The following is a 21837-nucleotide window of genomic DNA, read 5'->3' as shown; positions in this document are numbered from 1 at the left end:
TATGTATTATATATAATATAATACATTTATATATTTATATATACCTATATAAATATATTTATTTATAAATGTATTATAAATGCATAAATATATATAAATATTTGAACAATATTAATTATACATTTATACATAATATTAATATATTTATACATTTATATTAATTATATTAATACAGTTATACATAATCATCATATATATTTATAAATTATAAATTATACATTTATATAATATTCATTTATAATATATACATTTAAATTAATTATACATTTATAAATATATGTATATTATGTATTATATATAATATAATACATTTATATATTTTTATATAAATATATAAATATATTTATTTATAAATGTATTATAAATGCATATAAATATTTAAACAATAAAAATTATAAATTATAAACAATATTAATTATACATTTATACATAATATTAATTCATTTATACATTTCTATTAATTATATTAATACATTTATACATAATCATCATATACATTTATAAATTATAATTTATACATTTATATAATATTCATTTATAATTTATACATTTATACTAATTATACATTTATACATTTATAAATATATGTATATTACGTATTATATATAATATAATACATTTATATATTTTTATATAAATATATAAATATATTTATTTCTAAATATTTATAAATGTATTATAAATGCATAAATGTTTAAAAATATAAAAATATAAAAATTATAAATTATAAACTACTCAAAAATATGTTTTAAAAATACCTCTAAAAATAATCCAAAAAATGTCTACAGTAACATTTCAAAAACTTCTACAAAAAAGTTTTTCACCTTACAAAAACTTTTACAAAATTTTTTCAAAAACTTCTACAGTGCACTACAGTAAAGTTTTAGACAAACTCCCAAAAAACTCAGGTTCCAAACAGGCCCCTAGGTTGGGATCAAATTTGATTAACGTAAATTTGTAAGGGACGTAAAAGTATATTTTTAAAAGTGAGAGATAAAAAAGTTATTTTACAAATATATGAGAAACGTTTCGAATGATTTTCTCTTACTAAACATAACGAGGCACTATGCATATGCTTCTTTTGCTTCACTTATTGATTATTGGGGTAATTTCACAAATCTCTTCTAAGGATTGCTTTAATATCATTTAATATCCTTATAATTTCAAAAATCTCTCTTACCTCCCTTTGATTGACATTTTTTATAACATTCTCACCTCTTAATAAAAAATTCATAGACGAGGAGGGATAATAATTTACTTTGATTTGTACCCTTTCGTTATTCTTTATATAAATAGTAGAGCAGCAATTGAGACTAAAATAAACCTAACAGGCAAAAGGCAAATTGGAAGAGAAGTAAGTGCAACAAAGAGAAGTTGCAGCAGATAAGTAATTTTACAATTTTGTGATGATTAATACTTCATATCTAAAATTATCAAGACAAAATAAGAAACACAAGTTCAATGGTAAAATGAGCAACTTAAAGTGGAAATTAATAAAAGATATTGTAGCAAATTATAACAAGTTCTAATATTAAAAGGCACTCTTATAATTCACCAACTCATTTAATATAAAGAATTAATATTATTGATTACAGCAAGAAGGCAACAATCATCAGGATTTCAAAAGCGAAAAAAAATCCAAATAAGCCACATTTGCTTCTAATGCCCATTTGATGTGCTCCTAATTTGCTGGGTAATTGCAACGTCAAAAGTTCCCTACATTCTATTGCTACAGGATTAAAAAAAAAGTCATATAGTTTTGTTAATTGCTATTGGATTTTTAGAAAGGTAATATTGTCAATATGCTACCTATGATAGTAAGTCTCGTCACAAACGATAGAATCTTTGTAGCTGAACTCGTACGGGAAGACCAGCAAGAAGATGAAGAAAAGGCCTTTCTCAGTCATCTGTGATGCTCATCTCCGCCACAAATCAGGGGCAGGAGGTACTCTTTCATTTCTTTCTCCAAGAAACTCCACCCTTATTCAAAACCCACAATCAGCTTCTAGTTCTGCTGTTTCTCATGCCTATAGTACTGGTAGTACAATTAGTAATCATCACCCTAAATCTGACAGTAGTGTTCTTTCCGGGTCTTGGGGATTGAGGAGAAATATCGATAGTATCAGCAATCTTGATGAAGCTCTGGGCTTTTACAAGCAGATGGCTCGGATGAGACCTGTGCCTAGTGTTGTTCATTTCACTCAATTGCTGGGTCGTATTGTTAAGATGAAGCAATATTTGGTGGTTCTTTCTCTTTCCAGGGATATGGCTGAGTTGGGATGCATTCCGCTTGATGATTACACGCTAAGTATTGTGATTAATTGTTACTGCTTCTTGGGTAGAGTGGATTTTGGGTTTTCTATATTTGGTGGCTTCTTCAAGCGAGGTATTTTGCCCAATACGGCCACCTTTACCACTCTGCTCAAAGGACTCTTTCGGGAACACAAAATTCATGAGGCACAAGGATTGTTCAAGAAAATAATATATGAAAAGCTTTGCATACCTAATGAAATTACGTATGGGACTGTGATAGATGGGCTTTCTAAGGCTGGGAACACTAGCATGGCCATTCAAGTCCTTAGATTCATGGAAAAAGGAGGAAGGTGCAGGCCTCATACAGCTGCTTACAACACTATTATCGACGGGTTGTGCAAGGATAAAATGATGGATCAAGCTCTCTCCCTGTTACACGAGATGATTGAGAAAGGAATTGCCCCTGATGTCATCACTTACAGTTGTTTGGTCCGGGGTCTGTGCAATTTAAGTAAATGGAAGGACGTTGAAAAGCTCTTGACTGAGATGAAGGCTTATAATATTGTTCCAAATGTTATTACTTTTAATATTCTTATTGATGCACTATGTAAGGAAGGACAGTTAGAAGGTGCAGAGGAGGTACTGAAATCATGATTGAGCAAAATCAGAAGCCTGATAATGCTACATATAGCGCATTGATGGATGGGTACTGTTTACAAGGCCGAATGGATGAAGCAAAGATAGTTTTTGATAAAATGGCTGCTAGCGGCCTTAATCCTGATGTTCAAAGCCATAGTATATTGATCAATGGTTATATGAAGAAAATGAAAGTGGAAGCAGCCATGAGTCTCTTCCAAGAGATCTGACATAAAGGGTTAACACCGAATGTTGTTACCTATACCACTTTCCTGCAGGGTTTATTTAGTGTCGGGAGGTATCTTACAGCAATCGAAGCTTTCGATGAGATGCGAGCTGCTGGCTTAAAACCTAATTTTCACACTTACTGTGTTTTGTTGAATGGTTTATGCAAGAATTCACATGTTGAGGAAGCACTTCAATTTTTGCACAAGATGGAAGTTGATGGAGTAGATTGTCATATAACAATGTACAACATCGTCCTTGATGGATTATGCAAATGTGGGAAGCTTGACAGCGCCCGGCATCTTTTCTATAGTCTCTCTTCTAAAGGATTGGATCCTAATGTTCCAACATATAACACGATGATAAATGGCCTCTTTTCAGAAGGTTTCCTAGAGGAAGCCAAAGAGTTTATTAAGAAAATGGAAGAAAATGGCTGCACTTCAAATCTAATTACATTTAATATTATTGTTCAAGGACTTCTTAAGGCTGGCGAATTTAATGATGCAGTGGTTTATTTTGATGAAATGGATAGGAGAGGATTCTCGCTGCATTTGTCTACTTTTTCACTTTTACTAGATTCATACAGAGATAGGGGAAATGATCCCTCTATTTTTAAGATAATTGAGAAGTTTGCTCAAAAAATGGGTAATGGAAGTCTAAATAATGGAGAAGGGGGATCTTATTCTTAATTGGCTTCATTTGGGACCTTTGGATATTCTGCTGCTTTTTTTGGCTCCTAGCATTTAGTCATCCAAAGGTACATGATGTAGATTCGCAGTTGATATTGTTGTCAGTATCTGTCCTTTTGGTCTCAAAAAGTTTATCAACAGTCCTTGGAGGAGCAATCTTTGAGCATATTCTAGAGATTTGAAGATTAAATGCTTGCATGGTGGTAAGCGACAATGTGTTAGAAGCTCTCTCATGACTATCAGATGAAAAGAGTGTCTGCTTGCCCGTTTTCAATGCATTTCATGGTTTGTACACTTTAATCATTCCTCTCTCATCACTTTCTCAAAATTTTATGCCTAATTGTCTCGATGGTTCACATTGTCTGTTTTAGTCACTCGTATGTATGCTTACTTGATACATGATAGCTTGTCCATGTAATTGTCATGTCGGGTTACTAAATTGCAGCTTAATTGTTCTTATACAGACATTGTTCGCATGGCAGTTGCAAAATTATCAATTAAGTGACCAGAAAAAAAGCAGGAGTTGTGGATGAAAGTCATTGTACTGTAGAATTCACATTCTCCAATTAAACTTGACTGCCATTTTTTCAAGTCTTCTTTGTTTGAGTGCGTGTTCTAATTCTTCCCATATACATCCCTGCCCTCCCCTTAGACATGAAATTAGCTCACAAGTCCCTGAATTTACGGATTAAAGATCAGAGAAAGTGTAACTAGCAGTAACACCCAGAAGTTTTTACCTCCTGTGATAATTGGAAATTGCATTCTGTAAATTTTAGAGGTTACAAAGTGTTTTTTGGTTGATTTTGGTGCCTTAAGTTTGCAAGCACGAGCACAATTAAGGTCCAAACGGTTTTGTATTAGGGCCATTAACTTCTGAGTTTTTGTCACACATTTATTAACCATTTTCAAGTCGTGAACTATTGATGCACCTTTTGGAAGGCAAAGGACGCCCTCCAGCCAAAGACTGAAGGGCAGCCGTGGCATAGCAGCTCTCAATCCGCTTGTTCTGGTTGAAGAGCGGCTATGGTTAAACTATTAAACTTCAATTCCCTTGTATCTTCTTTACCTGAGGGTTTCTCCCCACGGGAATTTTTCTGAGCTACTGATACGCATTGCAGGCACACTTCTTAGCTTTCTGCTCCCTTTCTCTAGAATGAGGTGATAAGCATGCTGGAATATTTTGAAATTATCATCTGTAGTTATCTGTGAGTGGAGAAGATAGAAGTAAGTTTGACTTAGTTGTTACCTACGGCATCTTCTATTCTATTATAGACGAAAAATGCTTCTCTTTCCCTTTCCGAATTTTGTGAGAGAATATAGAAGAAGCTTACTTAGTTGTTAGCATAATCAAAAGCCATTGGATGCAAAGAGGCTGCTTTTGTCGCTCAACGCTCTGGCCTACATCATCTTCTATTCTTTTATTATACCAAAAACGCTTCTCTAATATATTGGACCTGCTCAATGGAGCAGCATGAAGATGTTGAGTTTATCGCCTATACCATATAGTAATTGCATTGTTTATCTTAAATATTATTGTCCAAGGACTTATTAAGGCTAGCGAATTTGATGATGCAGTGGTTTATTTTGAAGAAATGGATAAGAGAGGATTCTCACTGCAAGTATCTACTTTTGCCTTTTTACTAGCTTTGTTCAGAGATAGTGGAAATGATCCATCCCTTTTTAAGATAGTTGAGAAGTTTGCTTAAAAAATGTGCAATAACAGTCTAAATGTTGGAGGAGGGGGATCTTATACTTAATTGGCTCCATTTAGGATCTCTGGATATTTCACTCTTTTTTTTGCTCCTTTTTTTATTGGATTTTGCTCTTTAGATGCTCTTCTCTGTCCTTTTTAAGAGTTTTTACTTGATAGAGATTCAGATACTCAATGTAGTATATTTGACTGGAAATATTAAAACATGGTGAACATTCTAACTTCAATAAGAGGGCAGTGTAAATGTCTCTTAATCACAGGCCTAAGCAGAAATTTGTACTATTATCAGTTAGGCTTGTTCTAACAGAGTGTAATTTTTGTAACCTTAGTGAGTGGTGAATTAATTAATTAAAGTTGGCGCTTAAATATGCTATCATCACAGATCTGGATTGGCCATGAAATTTGTCCCCAAAAAAAAATGCAGAAGTGTGGTCTGCGCATCCAAACTTTCAAAGCATTCTTCTGTGCCTGTGTCTTTCTGCTACCACTCTTTTCTTGGTATCTGTTTCTTTTAGGTTTGTTCATGTGTTCTGAGTGAAAGTTTGACAGCCTGATGCCTGTTGAGTTCTGTTTACGTTTGGTAGGAAAGGGAATGAAGAGCCTTACATTCGGTAAGAAATGGAATGACTTTGTTGCCTATGGAAAAAGAAGATGGAACCTGATGAATGCTATTTCATTACAGGGATACATTAATTCCAGAATGGCACAAACAGAAATATCAGAACAGGCACGTCAAAGAATGAAAGCACATAGGATTAGAGTAAAGCAAAATCTTGTTGAACATGCTTGATATTTTTGAAACACCACTGAATCTGTGATGTAGTAGCTTTTTTCTTTCCCTTCTCTTTGTAATGCTTGTACTCGTTCTAGCACTATACAATAGTAGTAGGTATACTTTGATGACATTAATTATCTGTTATCTTTCTTTATACAATAGTAGTAGCCCTTAATTCTGACTTGAATTTCCCTTTTTCCACTTTCTGTCATTGAAAAGAATAGTGTCATCAGACACTATCAGTGCATGTGCATCACCATGCAATCTAAGTCTTGGAGAGTTGGAAAGTAAAGGTTATCTCCCAATACAATTATAGTTACAGGTGAGGAGTTTAATAGTTTTAATGACTTGGGTGTTAGAAATTGCTTTTAGGGTTAATCACACCGTGAAATCCTTGTTTTGTCTTAATACCTTGTTAGAATTATAAGTATCAATACTAATAGCTTTGGTCCCAAAGAATAAAAAGCAAATGAGTCTTTAAGTGGATTAATCAATTTGGTATGCAAAACCCTTTTATTTTGGTTGGGCAATTTTTTTTCAATGTTATTGTTTTTCCTTTTTGTTTAAGTGCTATTTCAAAACAAGATAACAAATGAAATATCACCAAAATTTGATGATTATATTTATTAGCTGTATTAAAAAGATGTGGATATGCTTTTTCGCGCTTAAAATACTTGCAGTGTACCATGATACTATATGTTTTTTATTGAGTAATGTACTTGATAAGAATAAGAACAAGGTAGAAGATATTAGCACTTTTTTAAAAAAAAAGTTTTAGAAGATATTGCATTTGTCTACTTTTTCATTTTTACTAGATTCATACAGAGATAGTGGAAATGATCCCTCTATTTTTAAGATAATTGAGAAGTTTGCTCCAAAGATGTGTAATGGAAGTCTAAATAATGGAGAAGGGGGATCTTATCCTTAATTGGCTTCATTTGGGACCTTTGGATATTCTGCTGCTTTTTTTGGCTCCTTGCATTTAATCATCCAAAGGTACATTATGTAGATTCGCGGCTGACATTGTTGTCCGTATCTGTCCTTTTGGTTTCCAAAAGTTTATCAACAGTCCTTGGAGGACCAATCTTTGAGCATATTCTAGAGATTTGAAGATTAAATACTTGCATGGTGGTAAGCGACAATGTGTTAGAAGCTCTCTCTTGACTATCAGATGAAAGAGTGTCTGCCTGCCCATTTTCAATGCATTTCATGGTTTGTACACTTTAATCATTCCTCTCTCCTCAGTTTCTCAAAGTTTTATTCCTAATTTTCAACTTTCTCGAAGGTTTACATTGGCCGTTTGAATCACTTTATATATGCTTACTTTATATATGATTGCTTGTCCAGGTAATTGGCATGTGGGGTTGTTGAATTGCAGCTTAATTTATCTTCATATACAGACATTGTTCACATGGCAGTTGGAAAATAATCAAATTAAGTGACACGTAAGCTGGAGTTGCAGATGAAAGTCATCATACTGTGGAATTCACTTTCTTTCACTAAACTGGAGAGCCACTTTTTTTAGTATTCTTTGCCTGAGTGCTAATGACTTGTATTTAGCATAAGCGTGCTCGCATTTTAACTTATCTAAGCTTCATAAAATTGCTATGTTGTGCTAATGACTTGACATGTGTCCTTTCGTTGGCAGTTGTCCTTTTACTTTCGAATACTCATTGTTGTTTTCAGAACATACTGATATTATGGAAGCAAACATACTGGAACTGGCAGTTGGGCAATTTGGACAACGAAACATTCACTGATTAGATATGGACGATGATCCAAATGCAAAGTTTACTGCAGTGTTAGAACGTTCTGTAGTACCATTGTCTGTATTGACCCAATATCTGCTCTTTGCCTACTGTTGCTTTAGCGACTGCTTAAGTTTGATGCTGATCAGCAAATTAATAGTAGCATGTAGGGAATAATATTTTATTTTGCTCTTTGACACTCTGTGTGTCTTGTTAAGAGGCCTTTTAGGTATCCAGCTGCTTAAAGTTCTGGATTGCACCCATCATAGCGATTCATTTATTTATGTATGTTGGATGACTGAGCTGAGATATTTAATAGGGTTGATCGTTTAACTGCAAGTAGAGGACAAATAAAATCTGTTTATTAATCGCAGGCCCAAGCCAAAGCTTCTATTGTTAGTAGTACTAGTTATAAGGATTCTTTTCCTTCTTTTTATTCTGCTTTGGTTCTTTGAATACCTTTTCCAGTTTTGTATTCTGCTTATGGTTGCTCAAACTTCTCTTAATTACAGGCACCAAGGGAGGAAGTATTGCCAATGCAGAGATCGGAGTTGAACTCAGAAGGATGAATGCTTGAAGCTTTTACTAATGAGCATGGCATGATTTCAACATGATTTACTTTAGAGAGGGTTGGATAATTGGTTAACTTTGATGCTGGAGAATGTGAGCTACCACAACAGATCTGGACTGGCCATGAAATGGAAATTAGATATTTGGTGGCTGGATGTCATTTTTTTCTTCTTACTATATCAAAGTTTGTCTGCTGAGATTTGCTTGTATATTATCCTAAAAGTTTTCTTGTTCAATTGGTTTGTTGGCCATCTTGCTTCTCATTTTGCATAGACAAATTATAGGACAGGAAGGAGTTTGTTGAGCTAGTACTAGTTTTCAACTGGACCCGAGAACATTTTCTGATATGCTCGGGCCTTTTTCTGTGGTTGTGAAGCTGATTGATTGCCTGGGCTGCCTGCTCGTGGAGATGTAGCTCTTTCTTTCTTTTCTTTTTAAAAATTTTTTGGCTGATACTCTAATGAAAGTGCTAGCGCTTGGCAAATAAATGAGTATTATAAGTGACTTTTATCAGATGTTATCATGTTATGGTATTTAAAGGAAATGATAATAATAATAATAAAATCAAGTATCATCACAAAGGATACATTCTAAACAATTGGATGCGAATGATTCGAAAATAAATAATTTGCTTGCATCAGTTAAACATTTTTTTTTTATTTTTTCAATCATTTTTTTTATCTCACATGTATCACATCACAAATAGTATTACAATAATTATTTTAAATAAATATCTCAAATAATTTTCCATCCAAACACACTCATTGAATTTAGTGAATTGATTAATAGGATACATGTGTGCATGTTATAAACTAATGTTGATATCATATAAATTATTAAATGTCATAACTAATAGATATTTGGATTTTTTTTTTCTAATTGACCATTCATCGTATCTGTCAACATGTGTTTTTTTGCTCCGTATATGCTAACAAGTGTTTTTCAAGAAAAGTGCTTATGTCGTAATAATTTTGTAATTAATGTAGAATTAAAAATGACAAAAGAGGATAACCTTTTGATGTGGGAGGGGTTTTATTTGATTTTGGTCTAAAATGGAATTTACACTCTATTTTTTGTTCTTTGCATTTTCACCATTTATTTTATTATATAATTTAATAAATTAAAATTATATGATTAAAATAATAGTGAAAGTATCAATAAGAAAATGGGAGTATAAATAACATTTTTCTAGCAAATTGGTGATCAAAATAAGGATTTTTTATTTTGAGTGCCACGGATCCATTCATAGATTTCGATAAAAAAAAAAAAAGACATTATACGTGTCCCCAATAACTTGGCCTTATTATTATAAAATATTTCATGTTTTAATACTAATTCAATCTGTGATAAGTTTATGCTCTTGTGTCTCTATATAGTTTTCTTAAATTATTGAGTTTATTTTCATAAAAAAAGCCAAAAATATCAATCTCAGAGTAATAAACCAAAAATGCTAAAAAGAAACCAAAACTACAAAATGAAAAACCAGAAAAGAATATGAGAAAAAGTTAATCACAAAACCTGAGAGGAGACGAGACGACAACCTTCAGCAAAAGACAAAAGAGGACCATCGTCTTTGGCTCCTCAGCTCCGAAGGCAATACCATCAAGAAGATGAGAAAAAGGGCCTTCTCAGGTACTGCTACTACTGCCGCTTTTACTACTCTTTCATTTCTTTCTCCCATCCAATCTGCTTTTCACTCTGCAGCCCTCACTATTGGTATTTGAAGAGGTGATTTTTGGTGGGTATTCGAACCGACCGGAATCAGTCTCTTCTAAGGTGAAGTGAGGTGAATCTTCTTGTCCGTGAATGGCGGGGCTTCTCCCCTGAGATCTATCCGACGATCAAGTTAATATGAGAATGAGAGAAAAGCGATGGTATTGTCAAATGAACAGTATGCTTACTTGTTAGGGGTATATGAGGGGTATTTATAGAGTGGGAGTGGATGGTAGGATGGAGGTCTTATGCTGGTGGGACCCATGTCCTGCCATTACGGCTCTGCTCTCTGTCAGGCGATCTGACTCTGACACTGTAGCCGCCTAGACAGGGTGATGAGGAGTCTTATGCAGTAGCCATTAAGTGCGACAGTGCTTTTCAGATAAAGCACTGGTCCTGGATGATGTCAGATGGGCTGACATCATCAGCATGCAGCCGAGGCGGAGGTATGAAATATAGAGGTCATCTGGGCAGTAGACCAGAGGCCTGTCCGAGATCAGGGATCATACTCAGGACAAGACTTCACTCGTGTGAGGAATGAAGTGGATTCACAGATCACCTCGACCGAGCGAGGGTCGCCGAGGTGAGCACCCTCAGTATTAAAAGTAGTAATCATCATCAGGCTAAGCCTAACAACATTGTTCATTATGGGTCTCCGGGATTAAGGAGTGATATTGACAGAATCAGCAATCTTGATGAAGCTCTAGGCTTTTACAAGCAGATGGTCCGGATGAGACCTGTGCCTAGTGTTGTTCATTTCAATAGACTGCTGGGTCGTATTGTTAAGATGAAGCAATATTTGGTGGTTCTTTCTCTTTACAGAGATATGGCTGAGTTAGGATGCATACCACTTGATGAATACACGCTTAATATTGTGATTAACTGTTACTGCTTCTTGGGTAAAGTGAATTTTGGGTTTTCTATATTTGGTAGCTTCTTCAAGCGAGGTGTTTTGCCCGATACGGCCACCTTTAATACTCTGCTCAAAGGACTCTTTTGGGAACACAAAATTCATGAGGCACAAGGATTGTTCAAGAAAATAATATATGAAAAGCTATGCATACCGAGTGAAATTACGTATGGGACCGTCATAGATGGGCTTTCTAAGGCTGGGAACACTAGCATGGCCATTCAAGTCCTTAGATTCATGGAAAAAGGAGGAAGGTGCAGGCCTCATACAGCTGCTTACAACACTATTATCGACGGGTTGTGCAAGGATAAAATGATGGATCAAGCTCTCTCCCTTCTACCTGAGATGATTGAGAAAGGAATTGCCCCCGATGTCATCACTTACAATTGTTTGGTCCGGGATCTGTGCAATTTAAGTAAATGGAAGGACGTTGAAAAGCTCTTGACTGAGATGAAGGCTTATAATATTGTTCCAAGTGTTATTACTTTCAATATTCTGATTGATGCACTATGTAAGGAAGGACAGTTAGAAGGTGCAGAGGAGGTACTGAAAATCATGATTGAGCAAAATCAGAAGCCTGATAATGCTACGTATAGAGCATTGATGGATGAGTACTGTTTACAAGGCCGAATGGACGAAGCAAAGATAGTTTTTGATAAAATGGCTGTTAACGGCCTTAGTCCTGATGTTCAAAGCCATAATATATTGATCCACGGCTATATGAAGAAAATGAAAGTGGAAGCAGCCATGAGTCTCTTCCGAGAGATCCGACATAAAGGGTTAACACCGAATGTTGCAACTTATAACACTGTCCTGCAGGGTTTATTTAGTGTGCGGAGGTATCTTACAGCAATCGAAGTTTTCAATGAGATGCGAGCTGCTGGCATAAAGCCTGATTTTTACACTTACTCTGTGTTGTTAAATGGTTTATGCAAGAATTCACATGTTGAGGAAGCACTTCAATTTTTGCACAAGATGGAAGTTGATGGAGTAGATTGTCAGATAACAATGTACAACATCGTCCTTGATGGATTATGCAAATGTGGGAAGCTTGACAGTGCCCAACATCTTTTCTATAGTCTCTCTTCTAAAGGATTAGACCCTGATGTTACAACATATAACACGATGATAAATGGCCTCTTTTCAGAAGGTTTCCTACAGGAAGCCAAAGAGTTTATTAAGAAAATGGTTGCACTCCTGGTCAAATTACATTTAATATTATTGTTCAAGGACTTCTTAAGGCTGGTGAATTTAATGATGCAGTGGTTTATTTTGATGAAATGGATAGGAGAGGATTCTCGCTGCATTTGTCTACTTTTTCACTTTTACTAGATTCATACAGAGATAGTGGAAATGATCCCTCTATTTTTAAGATAATTGAGAAGTTTGCTCAAAAAATGGGTAATGGAAGTCTAAATAATGGAGAAGGGGGATCTTATCCTTAATTGGCTTCATTTGGGACCTTTGGATATTCTGCTGCTTTTTTTGGTTCCTTGCATTTAATCATCCAAAGGTACATGATGTAGATTCGCAGTTGATATTGTTGTCAGTATCTGTCCATTTGGTCTCAAAAAATTTATCAACACTCCTTGGAGGAGCAATCTTTGAGCATATTCTAGAGAATTGAAGATTTAATGCTTGCATGGTGGTAAGCGACAATGTGTTAGAAGCTCTCTCATGACTATCAGACAAAAGAGTGTCTGCTTGCCCGTTTTCAATGCATTTCATGGTTTGTACTCTGTGATCACGCCTCTCTCATCACTTTCTCAAAATTTTATGCCTAATTGTCTCGATGGTTCACATTGTCTGTTTGAGTCACTCTTATGTATGCTTACTTGATACATGATAGCTTGTCCATGTAATTGTCATGTCGGGTTACTAAATTGCAGCTTAATTGTTCTTATACAGACATTGTTCGCATTGCAGTTGCAAAATAATCAATTAAGTGACCAAAAAAAAACAGGAGTTGTGGATGAAAGTCATTGTACTGTAGAATTCACTTTCTCCAAATAAACTTGACTGCCATTTTTTCCAGTCTTCTTTGTTTGAGTGTGTGTTCTAATTCTTCCCATATACATCCCTGCCCTCCCCTTAGACATGAAATTAGCTCACAAGTCCCTGAATTTACGGATTAAAGATCAGAGAAAGTGTAACTAGCAGTAACACCCAGAAGTTTTTACCTCCTGTGATAATTGGAAATTGCATTCTGTAAATTTTAGAGGTTACAAAGTGTTTTTTGATGGATTTTGGTGCCTTAAGTTTGCAAGCACGAGCACAATTAAGGTCCAAACAGTTTTGTATTAGGACCATTAACTTCTGAGTTTTTGTCACACATTTATTAACCATTTTCAAGTCGTGAACTATTGATGCACCTTTTGGAAGGCAAAGGATACCCTCCAGCCAAAGACTGAAGGACAGCCGTGGCATAGCAGCTCTCAATCCGCTTGTTCTGGTTGAAGAGCAGCTATGGTTAAACTATTAAACTTCAATTCCCTTGTATCTTCTTTACTTGAGGGTTTCTCCCCACGGGAATTTTTCTGAGCTACTGATACACATTGCAGGCACACTTCTGAGCTTTCTGCTCCCTCCCTTTCTCTAGAATGAGGTGATAAGCATGCTGGAATATTTAGAAATTATCATCTGTAGTTATCTGTGAGTGGAGAAGATAGAAGTAAGTTTGACTTAGTTGTTACCTACGGCATCTTCTATTCTATTATAGACGAAAAATGCTTCTCTTTCCCTTTCTGAATTTTGTGAGAGAATATAGAAGAAGCTTACTTAGTTGTTAGCATAATCAAAAGCCATTGGATGCAAAGAGGCTGCTTTTGTCGCTCAACGTTCTGGCCTACATCATCTTCTATTCTTTTATTCTACCAAAAACGCTTCTCTAATATACTGGACCTGCTCAATGGAGCAGCATGAAGATGTTGAGTTTATCGCCTATACCATATAGTAATTGCATTGTTTATCTTAAATATTATTGTCCAAGGACTTATTAAGGCTAGCGAATTTGATGATGCAGTGGTTTATTTTGAAGAAATGGATAAGAGAGGATTCTCACTGCAAGTATCTACTTTTGCCTTTTTACTAGCTTTGTTCAGAGATAGTGGAAATGATCCATCCCTTTTTAAGATAGTTGAGAAGTTTGCTCCAAAAATGTGCAATAACAGTCTAAATGTTGGAGGAGGGGGATCTTATACTTAACTGGCTCCATTTAGGGTCTCTGGATATTTCACTCTTTTTTTGCTCCTTCTTTTTATTTGATTTTGCTCTTTAGATGCTCTTCTCTGGCCTTTTTAAGGACATCTTAGGTATCCAGCCATGCAAAGTTGTTGAGTTTTTACTTGATAGAGATTCAGATACTCAATAGGAGGGCAGTGTAAATGTCTCTTAATCACAGGCCGAAGAAGAAATTTCTACTATTATCAGTTTGACTTGTTTTAACAGTCTCTGTTTTTTCCCATTTTGCTGTTGGTTCTTTAAAATAACTCTTTCAACGCTTATGTTCTGCTTCAGTTCTTTAAGTTCGTCTCTTAATCACATGCACTGCAGAAGCAAGTTTCGGTATGCTAAGATTGAACTCAAACGATAAATATTTGATTCTATCACTAATGATGACAGTATTGCTACGCATTAATGCAGATGGAAGAGTGCAATTTTTGTAACCTTAGTGAGTGGTGAATTAATTAATTAAAGTTGGCGCTGAAGTATGCTATCATCACAGATCTGGATTGGCCATGAAATTTGACCCCAAAAAAAAAAATGCAGAAGTGTGGTCTGCGCATCTAAACTTTCGGAGCATTCTTCTGTGCCTGTGTCTCTCTGCTACCACTCATTTCTTGGTGTCTGTTTCTTTTAGGTTTGTTCATGTGTTCAGAGTGAAAGTTTGACAGCCTGATGCCTGTTGAGTTCTGTTTACATTTGGTAGGAAAAGGAATGAAGAGCTTTACATTTGGTAGGAAATGGAATGACTTTGTTGCCTATGGAAAAAGAAGATGGAACCTGATGAATGCTATTTCATTGCAGGGATACATTAATTCAAGAATGGGATAAACAGAAATATCAGAACAGGCACGTAAATCTAGTTGAACACACTTGATATTTATGAAACACCACTGAATCTGTGATGTAGTAGCTTTTTTCTTTCCCTTCTCTTTGTAATTTTTTTTCCCAACAAACGTTAACAGATTCATATATATATATATGGACACTTGATAGTACAAGATTTAATTACAAAAAGGGGCTACTACCCTCATTTCTTTCTGCACTAAGTCCATCAGCCATCTTGGGAAGTCTTGTTCCCATTCACTAGCATGCACTAGCTTGACAGCACATTGATCCTCATATAAGACTGAAATTCATGATATAGTGCGATGAAATTGAGGATTCCATGAATTCAATAATGGCAACTATTTTACACAGGTAAACCATCCCAAAAAGAACACAAATTCAGGTACCACAATTTTACACAAATTCAGGTACAACAATTTTATTAATCTCTCTTTAAATAATCCACCATAAACTTCTAAAAAGAACCAAATCCAAGTTGCACAATTATATTAATCTCTCCTAAAGACAGCACTGCAATTATATAAGAAATTAAACAAAAGTAAAATTGAACAAATTAATTAATCACTAAACTTTTGCAATAGAATGTAATGCACCTAGTACTACATAAAGTACACACATTGACTCTGCAGCAAATACAGAGAAAAAAACACCACCTTCACTAGGGAGTTTCTAAATTTTAATAGTAGTGGCAAATGTATCAACCAAGGATAAAAGTGAATATTGTTTTGTGGGAGTTTTTTTTGAGTTTCCGAAGGGGTGGGGTTGTTTTGGCTGCTTGGATTAGGAAATTGGGTATACATTTGCACTAGCGGAAGTGATTGAAGTGGTTGGTGGATATGAAAGGAGTAGAACTGGTGAGAAGTTAGGAATAGAAAGAAAAGCATATTATTTTGTAACTGACACTAAGTGATAGGCATATTTGTCAATTTTAGTAATAGAAAAGAAAATTAGAGTGCTGAGGTTTTACTTGGAATATTATTTTCATTTGACTAATAAAAATTGCCTTCAAAAATTAGCAAATTCAGTCCAAACTGAAATTATTATTATTTTTTGTTATTCATCGAGATGATTGGTTACATTTTAAAAAATAGCCTTTTTTTCTATGTTTAAGTATAACTTTTATTAAAGTACATTAGAACTAGAGTGATTGACTCCTTTTATAATGCTAAATAGCAATTTACACTTGTTTGGATTGTGAGTTTTTGCAGAAAAATGTTTACGTTTTTCGTGAAGATATTTTCCAATCACTTTTTTACCTCACATACATCAAATTACTATAGTATGTTTTTCATTAAAAATTCCTAAAAATAGCAATCCAAATAAGTATTTTTGACAATAATTAGGCACAACAATGTCATTGTACTAGTAGTTTGGGTAGAGCAACTTTTCTAAACATTTGATCAGCTTTCATGGGCGGTAAAGTGCATATCTTCAAGATTCATGGTAATAAAGTGTTATTTCTCCAAAAATTCAGGGCTAAACTGCTATTTGCACACTAACTTTTATTACTAGTACTGTTTTCGGTAACAAACTTTTATTGCAAGTTGTATCGATCAAAGGCAAATTACTAAAAGGGAAAATCATTTAAAACTTTCTAACATTTTGTAAAATAATTTTTTTCGTCCATCACTTTTAAAAGTGTAATTTTACGTCAATTACAAATTTACATTAGTCAAATTTGGTTTCCGTCTAGGTTTCAAACTAGTTTTTGATCGAAATCTGCTACATGCCTTGTCCGTGATAATTTTTTAAAGGCGAAATATCAAATCTAATTTTACATAATTCAATTTATTGTCTCTCACATTTCATAAAATGAATTTTTTAGTCCCTTATATTTTACTAAATGAATTCTTTTCATCATTCACATTTTTCAAAATAGAGTTTTCTTATTCCTCATTGATCATGTGTGCGAATAGTTTCTTTTTAAAACCCATGTACATATCTATTTGATTTCACTTGAATAGTATGAATAGCATGTAATATGTCTCTATTTGATTTCACCTAACGAAATTAGAGACATATTACATGCTACTTTGTACTGCTTAGGTGAAATCAAATATATATAAATATATATAAATTTTTAAAAATTGTTAGTTTTTCACTCATATTCATTTCATTTTACTTGAAAATTGAAAACAAAGAAGACATTTAATTTTAAATATTATTGAGCGTTTATATTGAATTAAATTTGTACTAAAAAATTAAACAAAGGAAAAGTATGACAAAAAAAAGTAAGTAATAGGTATTTTAAAATTTTAAGACAATCATAACAAGTAATTTAATTGTTGGTCTTAAAATTGATGAGTGAAAACTTCAGGTTTAAATTGTAATTTATTAGTATGACTATAGAATTCGAGTTATGACCGATTAATTAGATGACCTTATTATACAACTCAATAAATAAATTATTACCAAAAGAAAAAGACCACAAATATTAAATAAGTTCATATGGTGAAATCACATAGATATATACATGGGTTTAAAACAAAATTATTAGTTTTAAACCCCTATATATATATATATATATATATATATCTATTGAATAGAATGTGTACAATTAAGATTAGGCAATTTACGTGAAATTAAATAAAGATATATTACATATTATTCTTACTGTTCAGGTGAAATCAAATAGATATATACATGGGTTTAAAAAAAAACTATTGCACATGATCAATGAGGGATGAAAAATTCATTTTATGAAATGTGAGAGACAAAACAATTCATTTTTGTAAAATGTCAGGGATGAAAAAAATTTATTTTGTGAAATATAAAGGACAATAAATCGAATTATATAAAATTTGATTTGACAATTTTGCCCTCAAAAAATGATCACTTGCAAGGCACGTGATGGATTCCCACAAAAAATTAGTCGAAAACATAAGTAGGGATCAAATTTGATCAATATAAATTTGTAAGGGATGGAAAAGTACACTTTTAAAAGTAAGGGATAAAAAAGTTATTTTACAAATATGTGAGAAACGTCGAACGATTTTCTCTTACTAAAACCATAACGAGGCACTATGCATATGCTTCTTTTGCTTCACTTATTGATTACTGGGGTAATTTCACAAACCTATTTTGAGGTTTGCCTTAATATCATTTAATATCCTTAAAATTTCAAAAATCTCTCTTACCTCCCTTTGATTGACATCTTTTGTAATATTGTCACCTTTTAATAAAAAATCATAGACGAGGAGGGATAATAATTTACTTTTGATTTCGATACCCTTCGTTATTCTTTATATAAATACCAGAGCAGCAATTAAGACTAAAATAAACCTAATAGACAAAAGGCAAATTGGAAGAGATGTAAGTGCAACAAAGAGAAGTTGCAGCAGATATGTAATTTAACAATTTTGCAATGATTAATACTCCATATCTAAAATTATTAAGACAAAATAAGAAACACAAGTTTAATGGCAAAAGAAGCAACTTAAAGAGGAAATTAATAAAAGATATTATAGCAAAACATAACAAGTTCTAATATTAAAAGGCGCTCTTATAATTCACCAACTCATTTAATATAAAATAGCGAAAAAAAAATCATTTTGCTTATATTATTGATAACAGCAGGAAGGCAACAGTCATCAGGATTTCAAAAGCGAAAGAAATCCAAATAAGCCACATTTGCTTCTAATGCCCATTTGATGTGCTCCTAATTTGCTAGGTAATTGCAGTATCAAAAAGTTCCCTACATTTTATTGCTACAGGATAAAAAAAAAAAGACAGATAGTTTTGTTAATTGCTATTGGATTTTTAAAAAGGTAATATTGTCAATATGCTGAATTTTTGTAGCTGAACTCGGACGGGAAGACCAGCAAGAAGATGAAGAAAAGGCCTTTCTCAGTCGTCTGTGATGCTCATCTCCGCCACAAATCAGGGGCAGGAGGTACTCTTTCATTTCTTTCTCCAAGAAACTCCACCCTTATTCAAAACCCACAGTCAGCTTCTAGTTCTGCTGCTTCTCATGCCTATAGTACTGGTAGTACAGTTAGTAATCATCACCCTAAATCTGACAGTAGTGTTCGTTCCGGGTCTTGGGGATTGAGGAGTAATATCGATAGTATCAGCAATCTTGATGAAGCTCTGGGCTTTTACAAGCACATGGCTCGGATGAGACCTCTGCCTAGTGTTGTTCATTTCACTCAATTGCTGGGTCGTATTGTTAAGATGAAGCAATATTTGGTGGTTCTTTCTCTTTACAGAGATATGGCTGAGTTAGGATGCATTCCGCTTAATGAATACACACTTAATATTGTGATTAACTGTTATTGCTTCTTGGGTAAAGTGAATTTTGGGTTTTCTATATTTGGTGGCTTCTTCAAGCGAGGTATTTTGCCCGATACGGCCACCTTTAATACTCTGCTTAAAGGACTCTTTTGGGAACACAAAATTCATGAGGCACAAGCATTGTTCAAGAAAATAATATATGAAAAGCTATGCATACCTAATGAAATTACGTATGGGACTGTGATAGATGGGCTTTCTAAGGCTGGGAACACTAGCATGGCCATTCAAGTCCTTAGATTCATGGAAAAAGGAGGAAGGTGCAGGCCTCATACAGCTGCTTACAACACTATTATCGACGGGTTGTGCAAGGATAAAATGATGGATCAAGCTCTCTCCCTGTTACACGAGATGATTGAGAAAGGAATTGCCCCTGATGTCATCACTTACAATTGTTTGGTCCGGGGTCTGTGCAATTTAAGTAAATGGAAGGACGTTGAAAAGCTTTTGACTGAGATGAAGGCTTATAATATTGTTCCAAGTGTCGTTACTTTTAGTATTCTTATTGATGCACTATGTAAGGATGGACAGTTAGAAGATGCAGAGGAGGTACTGAAAATCATGATTGAGCAAAATGAGAAGCCTGATAATGCTACATATAACGCATTGATGGATGGGTACTGTTTACAAGGCCAAATGGACGAAGCAAAGATAGTTTTTGATAAAATGGCTGCTAACGGCCTTAGTCCTGATGTTCAAAGCCATAATATATTGATCCATGGCTATATGAAGAAAATGAAAGTGGAAGCAGCCATGAATCTCTTCCAAGAGATCCAACATAAAGGGTTAACACCTGATGTTGCAACTTATAACACTGTCCTGCAGGGTTTATTTAGTTTGCGGAGGTATCTTACAGCAGTCGAAGCTTTCGGCGAGATGCGAGCTGCTGGCTTAAAACCTAATTTTCACACTTACTGCGTGTTGTTAAATGGTTTATGCAAGAATTCACATGCTGAGGAAGCACTTCAATTTTTGCGCAAGATGGAAGTTGATGGAGTAGATTGTCAGATATCAATGTACAACATCGTCCTTGATGGATTATGCAAATGTGGGAAGCTTGACAGCGCCCAGCATCTTTTCTATAGTCTCTCTTCTAAAGGATTAGACCCTGATGTTAGAACATATAACACGATGATAAATGGCCTCTTTTCAGAAGGTTTACTAGAGGTAGCCAAAGAGTTTATTAAGAAAATGGAAGAAAATGGTTGCACTCCAGATCTAATTACATTTAATATTATTGTTCATGGACTTCTTAAAGCTGGCGAATTTAATGATGCAGTGGTATGTTTTGATGAAATGGATAGGAGAGGATTCTCACTGCATTTGTCTACTTTTTCGTTTTTACTAGATTCATACAGAGATAGTGGAAATGATCCCTCTATTTTTAAGATAATTGAGAAGTTTGCTCCAAAAATGGGTAATGGAAGTCTAAATAATGGAGAAGGGGGATCTTATCCTTAATTGGCTTCATTTGGGACCTCTGGATATTCTGCTGCTTTTTTTGGCTCCAAGCATTTAGTCATCCAAAGGTACATGATGTAGATTCGCAGTTGACATTGTTGTCAGTATCTGTCCTTTTGGTCTCAAAAAGTTTATCAACAGTCCTTGGAGGAGCAATCTTTGAGCATATTCCAGAGATTTGAAGATTAAATACTTGCAGGGTGATGAGCGACGATGTGTTGAAGCTTTCTCATCACTATCAGATGAAAAGAGTGGCTACCTGCCTGTTTTCAATGCTATTCATGGTTTGTACACTTTAATCATTCCTCTCTCCTCAGTTTCTCAAATTTTTATTCCTAATTTTCAACTTTCTCGAAGGTTTACATTGGCCGTTTGAATCACTTTATAGATGCTTACTTTATATATGATTGCTTGTCCATGTAATTGGCATGTGGGGTTGTTGAATTGCAGCTTAATTTATCTTCATATACAGACATTGTTCACTTGGCAGTTGGAAAGTAATCAAATTAAGTGACACATAAGCTGGAGTTGCGGATGAGAGTCATCATACTGTGGAATTCACTTTCTTTCACTAAACTGGAGAGCCACTTATTTGAGTATTCTTTGCCTGAGGGCTAATGACTTGTATTTAGCATAAGCGTACTCGTATTTTAACTTATCTAAGCTTCATAAAATTGCTATGTTGTGCTAATGACTTGACATGTGTCCTTTCGTTGACAGTTGTCCTTTTACTTTCGAATACTCGTTGTTGTTTTCAGAACATAGAGATATTATGGAAGCAAACA

General features: G+C 34.3%; 2 protein-coding genes and 1 pseudogene across 2 annotated transcripts; all 3 read left to right on the top strand.

Annotated features, from left to right (window-relative positions):
• The first annotated feature begins 1881 nt into the window (after positions 1 to 1881).
• Positions 1882 to 3803, top strand: LOC113755736 (annotated as a pseudogene).
• Positions 3804 to 10478: 6675 nt separating this feature from the next.
• On the top strand, positions 10479 to 13124 carry LOC113755735 (putative pentatricopeptide repeat-containing protein At1g12700, mitochondrial). Its single transcript, XM_027299646.1, has 3 exons — positions 10479 to 10517; positions 10640 to 10766; positions 10875 to 13124. Exons 1-3 carry the CDS (start codon positions 10479 to 10481, stop codon positions 12560 to 12562), a joined length of 1854 nt encoding a protein of 617 aa, XP_027155447.1. The 3' UTR covers positions 12563 to 13124.
• Positions 13125 to 19100: 5976 nt separating this feature from the next.
• Positions 19101 to 21218, top strand: LOC113755738 (putative pentatricopeptide repeat-containing protein At1g12700, mitochondrial). The gene has a single exon (XM_027299647.1). The coding sequence runs from the start codon at positions 19130 to 19132 to the stop codon at positions 21050 to 21052; it is 1923 nt and encodes a 640-aa protein (XP_027155448.1). The 5' UTR covers positions 19101 to 19129; the 3' UTR covers positions 21053 to 21218.
• Positions 21219 to 21837: the final 619 nt, after the last annotated feature.

This window comes from Coffea eugenioides, unplaced genomic scaffold, assembly GCF_003713205.1.
Source record: "Coffea eugenioides isolate CCC68of unplaced genomic scaffold, Ceug_1.0 ScVebR1_1674;HRSCAF=2566, whole genome shotgun sequence".
Lineage (NCBI taxonomy): Eukaryota > Viridiplantae > Streptophyta > Magnoliopsida > Gentianales > Rubiaceae > Coffea > Coffea eugenioides.
This window is presented reverse-complemented; position numbering and strand designations above follow the sequence as displayed.